General features: G+C 42.3%; 1 protein-coding gene across 2 annotated transcripts in view; it reads left to right on the forward strand.

The window, feature by feature from the left end:
- Positions 1-15,188, forward strand: part of pacsin3 (protein kinase C and casein kinase substrate in neurons 3) — a 45,508-nt gene that overhangs the window by 11,596 nt on the left and 18,724 nt on the right. For both annotated transcript variants that reach the window (XM_079554914.1, XM_079554915.1), the window contains 6 exons: positions 6,500-6,594; positions 8,540-8,696; positions 8,765-9,000; positions 10,537-10,692; positions 11,512-11,687; positions 14,853-14,973. In XM_079554914.1, coding sequence (XP_079411040.1) covers positions 6,547-6,594; positions 8,540-8,696; positions 8,765-9,000; positions 10,537-10,692; positions 11,512-11,687; positions 14,853-14,973 — 894 coding nt within the window. In that variant the 5' untranslated portion in view covers positions 6,500-6,546. The remainder of the gene's footprint in view (positions 1-6,499; positions 6,595-8,539; positions 8,697-8,764; positions 9,001-10,536; positions 10,693-11,511; positions 11,688-14,852; positions 14,974-15,188) is intronic.

Here is a 15,188-nt window from a genome sequence, read left to right on the forward strand (position 1 = left end):
CACACTTGGATAATATGAAAAAACACTCGCGCTGTACAGTCTGTGTAACTGCTGCCCTGAGCCGCACTGTGTCATTACGGAGATAAACACATCCTCCGCTCTCCCGCACGTCCAGGAGTTCCACCAGTGGAGAGCGACACATGAGCTGCAGACGATGAACCCGCCGGGAATAAAAAAGAGGTGAAGTTGGTTTAAGTTTAGCGTGGCCTGGCCCCGGTCGTGGTGTGACTGAGCCGTGTTTGCAGAGGCTTAAGTCCAGACCACACGGAGCTGTACATTAATCAGATTAGTCTGACTCCGCCCCCTTTGACCCACTTTTGTTTAAACTACGGCTCCCATCATGCCCTGCTCCCACCGGATCACAGGCTACACACACGTCCCCCCTGTCTCTGCAGATGAGAGGTTGTCAGTGCAGCACGATGTATCGGCAAATCATTATTATCACTATATCAATATCACGATACGCCACCATGTATCGCAAAATCTCTGAGCTTTTTTCCGTCCTGAATCCTGATTTTTGTCCTGATTTATTGTTCTTTAGGAGTCTCGTTTTGACCAGGGCCGTCAAAGTGAATCAAAAGATAAATTGCAAATTAAAGGCATCATATGTTTTGACAGACCGTTTATCTAAAACTCCTTTGGTGGAAGTAGGGTTACCATTGATTTTTTTCCCTGGTAATTAACGGGAATATATGGGAATTAATTGGAATAAACTGAATTAAGTTCTGGTAAAAAATGGTGTTTGGTCTCAACTTACATAGCGCTTTTCTATGTATCTTTTAGGCCCAAAGTGCTTTACAGGAGGGAACCAGTCACGCATTCACTCATTCATACACCACTGTATGCAGACGAGGTGGGTGTCTTGCCCAAGGACACAACAACAGTGGGCACCTTAAGGAGCTAGGATTCGAACTCCCGATCTTCCGGTCATGAGACAACCCGCTGTACTGTGCCACCGTTATAATTTATTGATCTCCGTAGAGAAATCTGTCCACAGAAGGACGGCCTCATGGTTATAATCGGGCCTGTTGGTCTCTCGTAAGGGGCTTCAGAACCGCTCTTTTTCTGACCCGTCACCTATAGGACCTGTTTGCTATGGGAGATCCTACCAGGAGCACGAAGCCTCCGACAGCAGAGCCCCCAGGATCATTTGGATGCTCAAACTCCTCCACCTCGTTAAGGTGGCGGTTCCAGGAGAGAACAATTATATACAGTTTTTTTTTTAAACTTGTACCTTCTTATATTTTTAACACGACCACCCTGCTAATGATCACAAATCTGACCGTCTTTCAACCACTTCTTCAGGTTAAGTTTGAACTGTTATTAAGTGCTACTCTCTCGAACAGTTAATGGCAACGAGTTCCACATCCTGCAGCTTTCACAGAGAAACCATTCTGTCCAGTATTCCTATTGAGAAAAAAAGGCTGTCAGTTTTGCTAAAATTTAGTGTCCAGCATGATTGCACCATCCAGTCTGAGATTTTTTCCATCGCTCCCTGGAGCTGAGCTGCTGCTTTCTGACTGTGGAGCCAGGCTAATGGTCAGAAACACCTGGCTGTAGGATTAACCTATTATACATGTTTTTAGTGGTAGGGGAAACCGGAGTACCTGGAGGAAATCTACATAGACGCAGAAAGGCCCTGCCCAGGTGGAAAACGAACGCGGGACCTTCTAGCTGTGAAGCACGAGCACTAACCGCTGAGCCACCAAAAATACAACTGAAGCTGCTTCTTTACAGACATGAACCGCAGTATAAGAACCTGATCTGACAGTTGGAGATTAAATATCTATCACAGCAGAGATGAAAAGTCTCAAAGAAATCATCATCTCCGTCTGACTCTAGGGTTTGAAGAGGACAGTGTTTTAGGTCATGGTCGATACAAAGAAGAGTGTTTGGAAACGGAACAGACTCATCGACAGACAGACAGTGTTCCCCAACCAGGGGTATGGGAAAAGGGAAAAAAGGGGGAAATTGAACATAATTTTTATAGGAAAAGCTATATTTTTCAGTAAAATGTGTTACCTTGGGAGAATGTTTTATGGTTAATTTTGACCGCAACATTGTCCTTTTTCTTACAACTACCATTTTTAAGTAATTACTTTCTAAATAAACTGCAACACCCCTGAGGTAGGGGGTACACGGACAACCATTGAAAGGCCCAAGGGGTACACAAGACAATAAAGGTTGGGAACCACTGGATACAGACACCATCGCATCATACAAGGGGGCGGGGCCTCACTGAGGAAAGGAAAGAAAGGAAAGGAAGTATGTTTTGGGAAACACAAGTCTAAATCGGGCCCATATGGATGTTTTTTCACAGCGGATTGTTCAGTAGAAGCACAAAAGCGGCAGTCGTAGCTAGCAGTATTTGTTTAAGTAGTTTTGGAGTAATTGGAAAACATTTCAATTTTTCTACTCTTTGTTTTGCCCCTCTGACTGCTTCAAACATAACCATATATGGGCAATTTCAGAGAGGCCGTCTGTGTCTGTTCAGTGTGTGTGTCTGTCTGCTGTATGTTCACTACGCTTATGCAGTATTACCATTATATAGTTTTCAGAGTCTGTGCCGTTCTTGTTCTACAGTTTAGGTCTGTTCTGTTTAAAGGCACAATATCTGATTTTTTTTCCTTTTTTTTTCTTGTAATGGAACAACATTTGCTTTGTCCTCCTTTAGCGTATAAAGCAGCTCTGTGTCAGACACTGGCCCCGCCCACTCCTCGGACAGTATTGGTGGATTTAACCTATATGGAGATATGGAGCCTCACTTCTTGTACGGGTTTGGGGTGTGACATCACTCAAATCCATCTTTTATTGTTCAAAAACAGAAACTAATAGTTCACTAATTGTTTATTCAACCAATAATACAAAAATAATATGTTTATTTTAGTGTTTGGACAGAGCTAGAGTTCCCACTGACAGTTTCTGGAAAATGTCCAGAAATGTATCTGGAATTTTCCTGCCCCTTTGCAATGCTACGACTTCATTACAAATTACAAATTACTACTGTTTAACGATACCAGTATTTCTTTGAGGCTTCTTTGCATTTTCCTCCATTTGAACTTATTTTGGTGGAGAGGTGAGGCCTGTGTGATCATTTCAAACACAGACACAGTTTGATTTATTTTGGAGAACGGTCTCTTTAAATAACTTTATGTCGGCTTAACTGTGTGAATAAACAGGTTTGACGGTACAATCGTATTTGGCTTTACGCCGCGTTCGTCCCTAAGCAACGTCTGCAGGAGAAAGTGAAACTGAAAGAGTGCCTGAGCCGCCAAAGTGAAGCGTGATTCATTTCGATTACTCTTTTTTTAATCTGATGTTTTTGATGGATTAGCAGCAGTAGTTTTGACACAGTTCAAACGGCTGATTCATGAACCTCAGCTCAAACACGTTGCTCGTCCCTCAGATCAGTTCTGTAATGGTGCGTATGTTTTCCCCTGGTGTTGGGGTTCTGTCCTGCCGCTCAGATCAGGTTGTGGGTAAGATCTCTGTCTCTGTCTGCGTTTGGGTCGTTGGGTTCAGTGGAAAATCGTCTGCTGAAGCCGGGGCTGTAACTGCTCTCACGTGTCGCTTGGACCTGGAGACGCTGCGGAAACTTCTAATAAACTTCTGCGCCACAAGAATCAGCTCCTGCATGAGCTGTGTTCGGAGTAATCCTCTCCTTTTGAGTATTTTCTACGAGTTTAGGTTTGATGATCAAGGTCTTTGATTGAACCAGTTCCTGTTGTTTACATGTTTTATTCATTTCTTCGAGAAATGTAATTGCTAATAATAATAATCCAGACTTTGATTGTTCTCCTCATGTCTGCGTGTTCCTATAGGTTTCCTCTTGGTGCTCCAGTTTCCTACCACTAAAACATATGGGCTTTTCTTTGGGTCGAGGACAGTAAAGAGGGTTCTGAAATCAAAGTGGGACTCCTGACCGCTTGGATTGGCCAGTCAAGCTATAAGACGTTTGCTCTATGCCCCATAGGGCCAGACACTTCCCCCACCTTTCCTGCGTGACAGGCGCAGATTGGCAGCCTCGCTTGTGTCAGTCAGCCCCAGGTCCACTTACCATGATGAGCGTTTGTGTAGCACCTCTTTCCTTCGGCCCCATCCACACGGACTCAAGCACAAGATGTTTGATCAATGCTGTGTATCATCCACACAAAACCGGCATTTTGGGGGGTTCTGTAGATGATCCTTTTCCAAGCTAGGTCCCAGAGTGGAAAGATCTCACGCCGTTTACAAGGCTCCGTTGCAAGAGCTGACACAATTAATCCAGGGTGTCCAAGCTGGTTTCATTGAGGGCCACATATTGAATTGTACGCGGTAGGGCTGAAAGATATATCGTTATCGCATTGATATTGAGATCTGAACATTCAAGATATTAATATCGAAAAAGCAAGATATAAATGATACCGATTTCATCCATGAAACTGCACTCTTTTGTATTATGAATTTATTTTTCTGAAAAATGCTGAAAAAATATGGAGATATGAAATTGTGTCCATATCGTTTAGCCCTAGTACACGGTGTGGGGGCCCACATGTCAGTGGTCAGTGCTCTCAAACATAAATTAGGGTTCATTTAAACCAGGCCTCAGACCCTAAAACCAGCTCTGTCACACAATGAAATGTCATTGATGTTATAATCGTATAAAAAAATTATTAAACTTGTAGTAAAAAGTACCATCTCTGAAAATGTGTGTCAATTACAGAAAATTCCTGAAGGCCTTCAAAGATGTATCTGAGCACCGCTTTTGCCCGGGCAGCACTTTAGTGACAACCTTTAGTACAAGACAACCATCTGATTATTGAAATCGTTGACTTTTAGTGATTGATTAATCGTTTTCTGGTCATCACAGACTCAAATAGAGCAAAAATGTTGTATTTTTTATGAAAAGCTACTTTAAGGTGTGTAGTGTTTTGTACATTGCACATTTCAGAAATATCTGTTTCCTCCAATCAGAAAGTAGAACTAAAAAACAATGGGCCTCATTCATCAACATCTTCTTAAAGGCACAACACGGCACAACATGAAATACAAGCATTTATTTATGATAGATATTTTTGTCATTGAAAAATACCTCATCTATGTATAAACAAACACGTGCCTTTGCTGTGAGCGGCTCACAACAAGACATGACTGTAACTTTACTGGAAGTGGGTACGTCGCCAGCTTGTCTCCATGGAGATTCAAACAGATTAGGTTCTCATCCAAATACATTCTTTGATTACCACTGCAGTAATAGCATTTTCTGTGATGAACTGCTCATTGGGAACATGTTTTAATGGCAACATTGTAGTCCAAAATGTTACACAGTGTGCCTTTAAGAAACCTCTCAAAATCCTGTGTCAGGAAAATCCTTGGCCTTGGCTCAGGTGTTCTGAAGTGGGTGTATCCTGACTTGGAAGTGTGTACATGTGAGGACTAATGATCATGTGTCACCGCTTCATTCACCATATCAGGACAAGAGTGCTGCGTTCATCTTTATCAAATAACATTAATGCAGCGCATTTCAAAAGTTTTAGCAGTAATACATTTACTTTACTTTAATTTAAAGTGCAAGTGATAGTACCATCTTATTTCTGAATGAACAAAGTTTTTAATTTATTATAATTATATTTACATATTTTCTGGAATTTATTCAGGTTTAATATGTACAAATCAGATTGTGAACAGAATTGCAAGAGTCCATTTAGTTTACTCATCAACATGCCCTCAAGATAAATTACAATTTTCACACACCTTTGTCGGCTTACGTGACGTTTGAGATCGGCACAATCACGTGGCCTTTTGAAATCTTCACTAAAAGTGCATCTTTTCTCACTTCTGTCACCAAGCACTGAGACTTTTTTTCTCATTATATTTTATAAGTATTTGTTTCTTCACCTTTAGTGGTGTTTTTGGTGAGAGTGTATTACTTTTACTCCTCTACGAATGAAACATGCTACGTAAATGCACTTGAACTCGACATATTCTGGTTTTGTGTAGCTCTGTGTGAACGCAGCTCTATTCATGTGGTTTTTCGCGCTGTAGTTTTTAGCTCCATGTGGTTCTGCTCCAAAAACAGGTGCTGCGTTTGAAACAAGCCTAAACCCGCTCCACCGCAGACGTCGCCGACCTGGCCCCGCTGTAAAGCTCTCTCTGGGAAACTCACAGACACATTCAAGGACAGAAGGGAGCCCTAATCTGAGGCTCATGTTGACAATGACCGCATGTGCCATAAACAACAAAATCGTTTTAAACTGCTCTTCGTCGTCACATTTGAACAGCCTGTCTTCATATTCTGACCGTTTCTCTTTTAACCATGTTCTAGTAATGAAAACGGATCTTTTGTTTATCTTAATTTAAACGTCCCCACTCCCCTCTGAGCTCACACAGAGTTCAGGTGCTGTGCGTGCTCAGAAATAAGGGCTGAGATGCTGTAAACACATATTAACGACTGAACCCAAATAAAGCATGATGAAGAACTTTAATTTGAAGTTGTGTTTTGGTGTTTGTGTTTGCACAGTGAGAGTGTGAGCCGCCATCATTCTGTGCTGCGCGGGAGACTCAAACATGTCTTCAACCGGAGACCTGAGCCCCAGCTCCGGGAGCTTCTGGGAGGTAACGGCAGCTTCATGCTCTCTTTCATCTGCGAACCATCCAGGCTGTGTTTGTGTGTTTTATTAAGTCCAATGACTAACCTCTAAACCCCCCGCCTCAACCAAGTGTGTTTCCTCCAGTTGAGCTTTACCCAAATCTATAAGGTTACAGCCTATAGGCCAGTGTAACACCTCGTTTGAAAGTTAAGACCTTTCTCCTTGTGTTGTCACTTTATTTGAAATGTTTTGTCTATTGTTTTTTGTTGTGTTTGTGTCACTTTTTCATGGCTTTTTTGTCATCTGTTCGTCACCTTTCTGTCGCTCTTTTGTTTCATTTTCATCCTTGTCTGGTCTCGTTTTTGTTGCTTTTTTTTGACATTTTTTTCTGGAAGCCTTAAAATTCGGGTAAAGCCAAAAAAGGAGAAAATGTGCTTGGTTCAGGCGGGGGTTAAGGGGACATTTTTAAGAGCCCAGTTTTATGCCTTGTTTGTGTAAAGATCAGTGAGAGGACAGACCCCAGAGGACGGTCTGTCCCTCCAAACCAGATTTTTGACTAAGCTGTCCCATTGACAAGGGTTTAAACTGACCCATTCTCATTATTAGCACTGTCATGTCATAGCAATATTTGAACAGAAGCCACAAACAGGGATGCAACTTTCACTGACGAGGCCACCGTTTTTACATACTGAGATATGTTCTTACCTGAGCTTAGACGAGTTGATGCGTACCTGTCTGGTCTTTGTTCGTGCCCTCAGTCACACAAAACGACCAAAGATGTTGTTAGCATTTTGCCTCTCCCAATTCTCCCAATGTATCCCTATAACTCCAAATGGGGTGAAGTTAGAAGCGACCAAGCTCTTCCACACGCACAAAGACCAGACAGGTACGGATCAACTCGTCTAAGCTCAGGTAAGAACAGATCTCAGGATGGAAAAACAGTGGCTGCTCTTTAACCTGCGCTCCCTGTCCCTTTTATTGCTGTGCAAAATGCAGCAGAATGCCAATGCCAATGGCAACCAATCAGACTGGGACAGAAACTATAATTGGATCACCTAAAGTTATAAAAACAAGTGTTTGTATTATAGTTTTTGAAATGCTGAACGACAGATCTAACGTATTTGTCATGATCAGATGTTGTTGTGTTTTTCATGTCATAGCTAAGGCTCAGCGATATGGACCAAAAGTCATATCCCGATATATTCAGATTGAATATCGATATCCGATATATATCCCGATATTTTTTCCGCAAAGTGAGAGCTGTGAAATGAAATGTTATGTCAAAGTCAAAGCCAAAGACGAGTAGTTTTATTGAAAATTCACTATAAAATGTAAACATAAAAACTGTATAACGAAGCTCCGTAAGGTGCACATTTAAATAAATAAAAACATAGCATCATAAAAAAAGCTTATAAAATAGAATAGGTCAAACTTTTTCTGAGGGCAGCATTTATATACAAAGAGAGAACAAAATAAAGTGCTCAGTTTAAGATAAACCTTTTTAAAAATCAGCTTTAGACTGGCTGTTTCTTTTTGTTAACTGAATATCTGAATTTGAAATATCCCGATATACACAATATGGTCTAATTCCATATCTCATTTCCAAATATATCGATATATCTTAAACATCGATATATCGCCCAGCCCTAGTCATAGCCTGTCGTACTGGATGTTTAGTGTGGAAAAGTCTTTAGATCCTTGTTTAATGTTTCCCCATTAGTTTATTGACCATTGTTTTTTATAAGAAAAGATTCTATTATTATTTTTCTATTCATTCACTGATCTGACAATGGAGGAAAGAGAACCATTCACTTTTTCACTCACGTTAAGTCTTGTTTTGACACAACTTGATGAACAAAACAAACCGATGATGAATTTGATGTGTTTTCTCTTACGTTCCACCCCTGCCCATTATGAATGAAGCGAAACTAACCCTCGATCTGTGATTTGCCTTTGCCTGTTGTCGTCAGCCCGGTAACTTCAAGCGCACGGTGAAGCGCATCGACGACGGACACAGACTGTGCAACGACCTGACGGGCTGCTTCCAGGAGCGAGCCAAGATCGAGAAGAACTACGCCCTCCAGCTCAGCGACTGGGCCAAGCGCTGGAGGAGCAACATCGAGAAAGGTCTGTAAACCGACTCCCAAAGCCGGGCCGGAGCGGAGCCGGGGTCTGACGCTGTGGTGTGTCCGCAGGGCCTCAGTACGGGACGCTGGAGAAGGCGTGGCACGCGTTCATGTCGGCAGCGGAGCGTCTCAGCGAGCTGCACCTGGAGCTGAGGGAGCGGCTGGTCAGCGAGGACGCCGAGCGGGTCCGGCTGTGGCAGAGAGACTCCTTCCACAAGCAGCTGATGGGAGGCTTCAAGGAGACCAAGGACGCCCAGGACGGGTTCCACAAGGCGCAGAAGCCCTGGGTCCGCAAGCTCCGAGAGGTCTGGGGAACTGATCTAACCTGTTTTAGTGTGTTTCATTACAGACTGCCCACAATTCCACCTCCTTAAAGGGACGGCGTCATTTACATATGAGTGGTCTAAAGCCTGAGCTTAGAAAAGTGCTGTTGCAGTTTGACAAACAGGCAGTGTTAGGGAGAATACTTACAGAATACTGAATACCCGCCTTGAAATGTGTTTAGTAAAGTATTCTGTTAGTTTGTCCAATCAGAGTACAGTATTCTGAATACTTAGAATACTTTCATGTTGATTTGCGTTATATTCCTGCATAAATGAGGGATATTATTAATAACATGTTGGCTAAACTTGCTACATCCTCAGTTTGGAATTTATTTACTATTGATTCAAAATGAACATAAAAGCACTTTGCGAAGGACGGCAGACACGACGCAGAGCTAAACGTTTCCCTGGCTCTTTCTTTTTCTTTCTTGTTATGGAACTGAAATGTCATGATTGAGTACTGCAATGTATTGCTTTGTATTCTAAATACCAGTAAGTGGAGCTGAATACAGTATTCTAAATACATGTATTCAGTTACTTCCCATCACTGCAAACGAGCAACAAGCTACATCTTTGACAGTCCCTCATGCAGGAGATGGATTTATAAAGCAAAAAACAGTAATATAGTATAATTATTTGGCAGTACAATTGACAAAATCTGAAGTAAATGAAGTTTATTTTACGCTGCTACATCCTGACTCTAGTCAAAGTCCGCTGTGGTGCAAAACGCAAATGACACGTCTACAGCGGTATGACAGTTTACACTGGTGTCCAAATATTACGTCGGCGAAACATGGCATGATATGAAATGACCGAGGCCTAGTCAGAAGTACCATCTCTGGAGTGATACATTTGCAACAACAAGAAGCCTGTGAACCAACAAAAGTTAGTCTGAAGGCCACATTTGGGCCCTAGTTCAGTCCGGGCTAAGGAGTTGCTATTCACCTTTTTCCGGAAGTTCACTAGAGCGCTGCCATTCAATGTGTTCGCCTGTTTACTCATATTAGTTTAAAGCAGAACTAAGTAACTCTTGCTCCTAGAGGCCATAAGCGCAACTGCAGGTGTCGTAGGGACAGAGGGATATTGTTCATCCAATTACAGGATTTTTTTCACTCAAACTTGGCTGTAAATATATATTATTGTGGCGCTAGCCCACAGTTACCTTTGCCTGTTAGCCTGTTAGCTTCTTCTTCTTGATTCCATTACTGTGTATTGGTGACTCCGACCCCGAGGCAGCAAAGTTGCAATTGTGTTTTCTGGGCAGAGACACCAGGGGAGATGAAAGACCCCCAAATCATCCCATTAACACTTGTATTACCCCCAGAGGGACTACAAAAAGAACTTAAGGTAAACATGGTACTTAGTTCTGCTTTAAATAGGACTGGAGAACTCAAGAGAAAATCAGTTCTACACGGACACAAAGCAGCTCTTAGGCCGCGCAGAGAGACGTTGCAGTGTTGACTTGTTTCTTGCGCCTGCATCTGAAGCAAGTCTTTTTTCTGCTCCTCCGTTCGGCAGGTGGAGGCGAGTAAGAAGCTGTACCACGCGGCGCGGAAGGAGGAGTGGAGCGCCATGAACCGAGAGACTCACGCCAAAGCGGACCCCAGCAAATCCCAGGAGGAGGTCCGCAAGTTCACGTCCCGGGTGGAGAAAAGCACGCAGGAGTCGGAGAAGGTACTGCACTGGGGCGTGTTTGTGGAGCTCTGAACTACAGAATGTGACCCCACAGAGACGCAGACGGGTAGTTCTCTGCAGAGTCTTAGTGCTCGTTCTCTATGCACCTGTGTCTGGGCAAGAGCCGCCCGTTTGAGGAGTGTTCTTATGAAAACAGACATGACCGGGCCTGTCCCAGTGCTATGCCGGAGCCAGGTACACCTGAGCCTTTAAACGCGGGAAATTGTGTGAAATTAGTGTTGCCATTTCTGAACTATAGAGGTTCTACATGTGATGTTCTAACATAGCAACAGTACAGCATTTCAACACAGCAACAGCAGCAAAGTTGGTTGGCCCGTTTGCTTTATTTATTTATTGATTTGACTCAGTTTGCAATGTTGATGGTTCTATTTCGGTTTAAAATCAGTATTCCCTCGGTGTCTCAGTAGTCAAGTTTTAGCCAACCCACCTCAAGGTTGTAGGGTGTCAAAAAATCCATTCCACAATACTAAATCGATACTAAAAGTGGTGTCGACGCAAGATATTCATCTGAGCAGGAATCAATTTTCATCATTGTTTTCGTCTCAGTTCTGTCGCTATTTTCACACCTTTTTTCCAGAAGCTTTTGGATTGGGGTAAAGCCAAATTGGAGAAAATGTGCTTGGTTCAGGTGAGAGTTAAGGGGTTAATCAACAACGTGAAAACTCAAACAGGCAAAACAACATTAAAATAAGTTTTAAAAAAAGCAACAAAAGAGCGACAAAAACATGACAAAAAAAGCATGAAACAAATGTGAGGAAGAAGTGTTGTCATTAACTTTGCTCCTTGTGTGTGATGTAGGCTCAGGAGCGCTACAGTAAGGCCCTGGAGGAGCTGAACCGCTGTAACCCGCGCTACATGGAGGACATGGAGACGGTGTTCGAGCAGACGCAGGAGAACGAGAGGAACCGGCTGCGCTTCTTCAGGGACGTTCTCCTGGAGATCCACCAGCACCTGGACCTCAGCTCCAAGGAAAGGTGAGAGGGCGGAGTCGAGAGCCTGGAGCTGGAGCTGTGTGAGAACATTCAGTCTCTCCAGAGCTTTAGGCCAAATGCGATTTTTCACGCAGTGGTCAATGTTTTGCTAGTTTTCTCCCTTCGTTTTAATGACGAAACTCAACCTTTTCAATGCTTGTTTTATTACTTTTTCTTTGCTTGCCCGCTGTAGTTTTTCCCACACTTACCCATTCACAAATACTGACATGTTTGGTATCCACGTGTAGCACGGAAAGCTGGGACCGAGATGACGCCGTAATCCAAATATGGTCATTTCCTTTGTGGGAGACAGCAGCGGCTAAAGACTGGAGAAATACACACAAGGACTAAACTTTAGGGCCGTTTTATTCCAGTCTTAAACAACATCTGCACTTTAGTGGCTCCATAAGCTCCACACTTTACAGAACACAGTTTTCAAGTCCTTTTCCGAGGGATTTTTCGAAGTGTATCTGATTTATTGAGCTCTGAACTTAAAAAAAACATCCACGATTTGAAATTTTGCTTATTCAAAAATTAAACAAGATCCAAAACCCTCTCAAACCCTTTCAAAATGAAATTATTTTATTTCTATCTATAAGATTTATAAACAAACATTTGCAGTACAAGTTTCAGATGTTCAGATCTTTTCTCTTTTCACGCTGCAGGTGAATCGGGGGAAAATGTAAATTTAGAAATAACAATTTGAAACTTCTACTGAATATTACTGATATAAATATGAGAAAAAATTGTATTGCACGTTTTCTTACGTAATTTTATGTCTTCATATCAATATAATACATTATATACATGAACATATTTTCAGCAAGGAAATTTAAATTTTAATTGGTTTACATAGGAGTAACACAGATTTTTTTCAGAAGGGGGGGAATCTTTGGATCTAGATAATCATAACTGAAATCTGGAAAAATCTGGAAAGAACACAAAATTCAAAGCTGACTAAATCATGCTGGGAATAAGATATTTTGGAAATCCTCTGAAACAAACTGTGGAGTCTAGGAGTGGAATGAAAACCAGCCCTAAAGTTGTGTCCTTTGGCCTGACACTTCCGCCTGTGTTCAGTGTTGACCGCTGGTTTGGACCTTCAGTTTGAAGTGGTCTGTGTTTGCTCTGGAGTTAATGCTCCACTCTCTGTGCAGCCGCTTCATTAATATTAACTCCCTCCCTGACCTCGTGCTTCAGGCTGAAACTTTTCCTCTGTTTAAGAACCGCACAGTCTGCAAATATCACTCCGTGTTTACACTCGGGGGGGGTTGACACACTTTTGGACGTCTTCGCATCGACATTACAAGCTTTATAAAACGTAATCAATGCAAATGTGTGGAAATAAATGTTATTAAATGTTATTCAGTCTTAAATTCAGATAGTGTTTATACAGGAAGCAGCGAGTCAGAGGGAATGCTTCTTATTACTCCATTTTTAATATTTACATTCACTCTATGATCAAACAGAGGAATGAGAGAACTGTTAATATTCAGGAAACAGTTTCAGACTAAAATATTTGGATTGTTGATTAAAGTATTGAGTGGAATTAGCTGAGCAATGTCATTATTCTTCAAGAAATTTAGATTTTTTTAAGGCCCGACTGGCGTGAATGAATAATGAAGACAGTGTGGCGCTTTCTAGTGTTAAAGGAACATTATGCAACTTTTTAGTTAATTTTTTTTTTTGCGTATTTGACCTTGTAGCGAACCGGCGGTTGTTTTTACTTTCATCACAGTGGTCTCTACAACGCTCCAGGATCAATTGTTTTGTAGGTTTTCTGGTGAGGCTCCGTCAGCAGTGAAAACCTTTCAAACAATGTAAAGGCGCCATGCTGACCACTCATACAGCCACTGGGTCACTACAAGGTCAAATACACACAAATATCAACTCTTTTTTTCTACAAAAAAATTGCATAATGCACCTTTTAAGGTTAAGGTCAACTTATTAGTTCCCATTGGGTGGGGCCTCAGGGCACTACAGGGGAGGCCACAAAGCATGTCTACAAAACAAGTACATTGAAAGAAATCGATTTTTTTAAAGGAAATGTAAATTTCTGTGCTACATTATACTACATTGAATCCCAAGCCCTGAGAGATTTTTGGATCAATAAGGGGGCCGCGATGTCCTGGACTTTGGGAATGGCAGCCATAGCATAATTGGTTCCTATCCTTTATGCCACTGGGCCAAACTGTGTAGGAGCAGTGGACAGACAGGGACCCATGTCCAGATGTGGAGCCAGGCTAATACCCAGGAACACCTGACTTGAGGATTAATCTACTGTATATGTTTTTAGTGGTAGAGGGAACTGGAGGAAACCCACAGAAAAGCCCCATCCGCCCGGGGATCAAACCCAGGACCATCTAGCTGTGAGGCATCAGCGCTAACCACTGTGCCACCACAACACGATTTTGACAAAAAATCTGAGTGTAATGTTTCTGGCATTCGTGCGGATAAAAGTGCTTGTTGTTGTGAGCGATGTCGTCTATTCATGACAAAAGCACCACGTGGTCCGAAACCCCCAAGTGTTTGAGCCAAACGCTGGACTTTCAAGTCAGTACTAAAGTTAAGGCCTTAAATGTCATTCAAAAGCTTTAAACTGTTTGAAAGTTGCACTAAATGTACATTTCTTGAAGCATAATAATATTGTATGACTCTTTTTACTGCCTAAAAACAATGATGGTCTAAAAAGTTGTGGCTGAAAATGTGCACAGTGTTTTGCTCAAAAGTTTCCCATGTGTCCAGTTTGTTGCTTTAAAGACTGTGTGGAGCTCCCTGCCCTGTGTTCAGTGACCCGCAGGTTAGAGCTTTATCTGTGAATGTTGTAACTCGGGATTGTGGGTAAACGGCGGCTCCAGAGCAAACACAAGAGGAATGCGACTCTCAGAGAGATCAGAATTCTACCTGAGAGGGGGCAGGTGACGTAAGAGGAGGGGGTGGGTCGGACTCCTGATCTATCGCAGTTTGTAGTTGTTTTAAGCCTTATTTCCTCCATAATTCTCAGTGCGCCCCCTGCTGGCAGTTTATCAAAGACCAGTTCAGTGCCATTCAGACGAGCCTTTATGTGACAAAGCTTGTGATTACTTCAGTGTATACTTTGTTGTTTTTGACTTTGTTGTTTTCATCAGTAAAGTTTCTTCTTTAACCATGTGTTGTTCCTTTGGTCAGTTTCTCGGCGCTGTACAGAGACCTGGGGCAGAGCATCAGCGCGGCCAGCGACTCTGACGACCTGCGCTGGTGGAGGAACACCCACGGCCCCGGGATGAACATGAACTGGCCCGAGTTTGAGGTGAGTTTAGGCCCACGTCTGTCTTCATTTCATTTCAGTTTGGCTCAGTTACTATGGAAATTTAGACTGAACTAGCCTTACGTCTCCATAAACTCTGCACTTTTATCACACACTAAGGGGAAAATACATTTTTTAGACACTAATGTTTTATTTTTACATTACATTACATTATTATTACAATTTAAATCAGAAAATCCATAATCCTTCCATATTTA

Source organism: Gobius niger, assembly GCF_951799975.1.
Source record: "Gobius niger genome assembly, chromosome: 4".
NCBI lineage: Eukaryota > Metazoa > Chordata > Actinopteri > Gobiiformes > Gobiidae > Gobius > Gobius niger.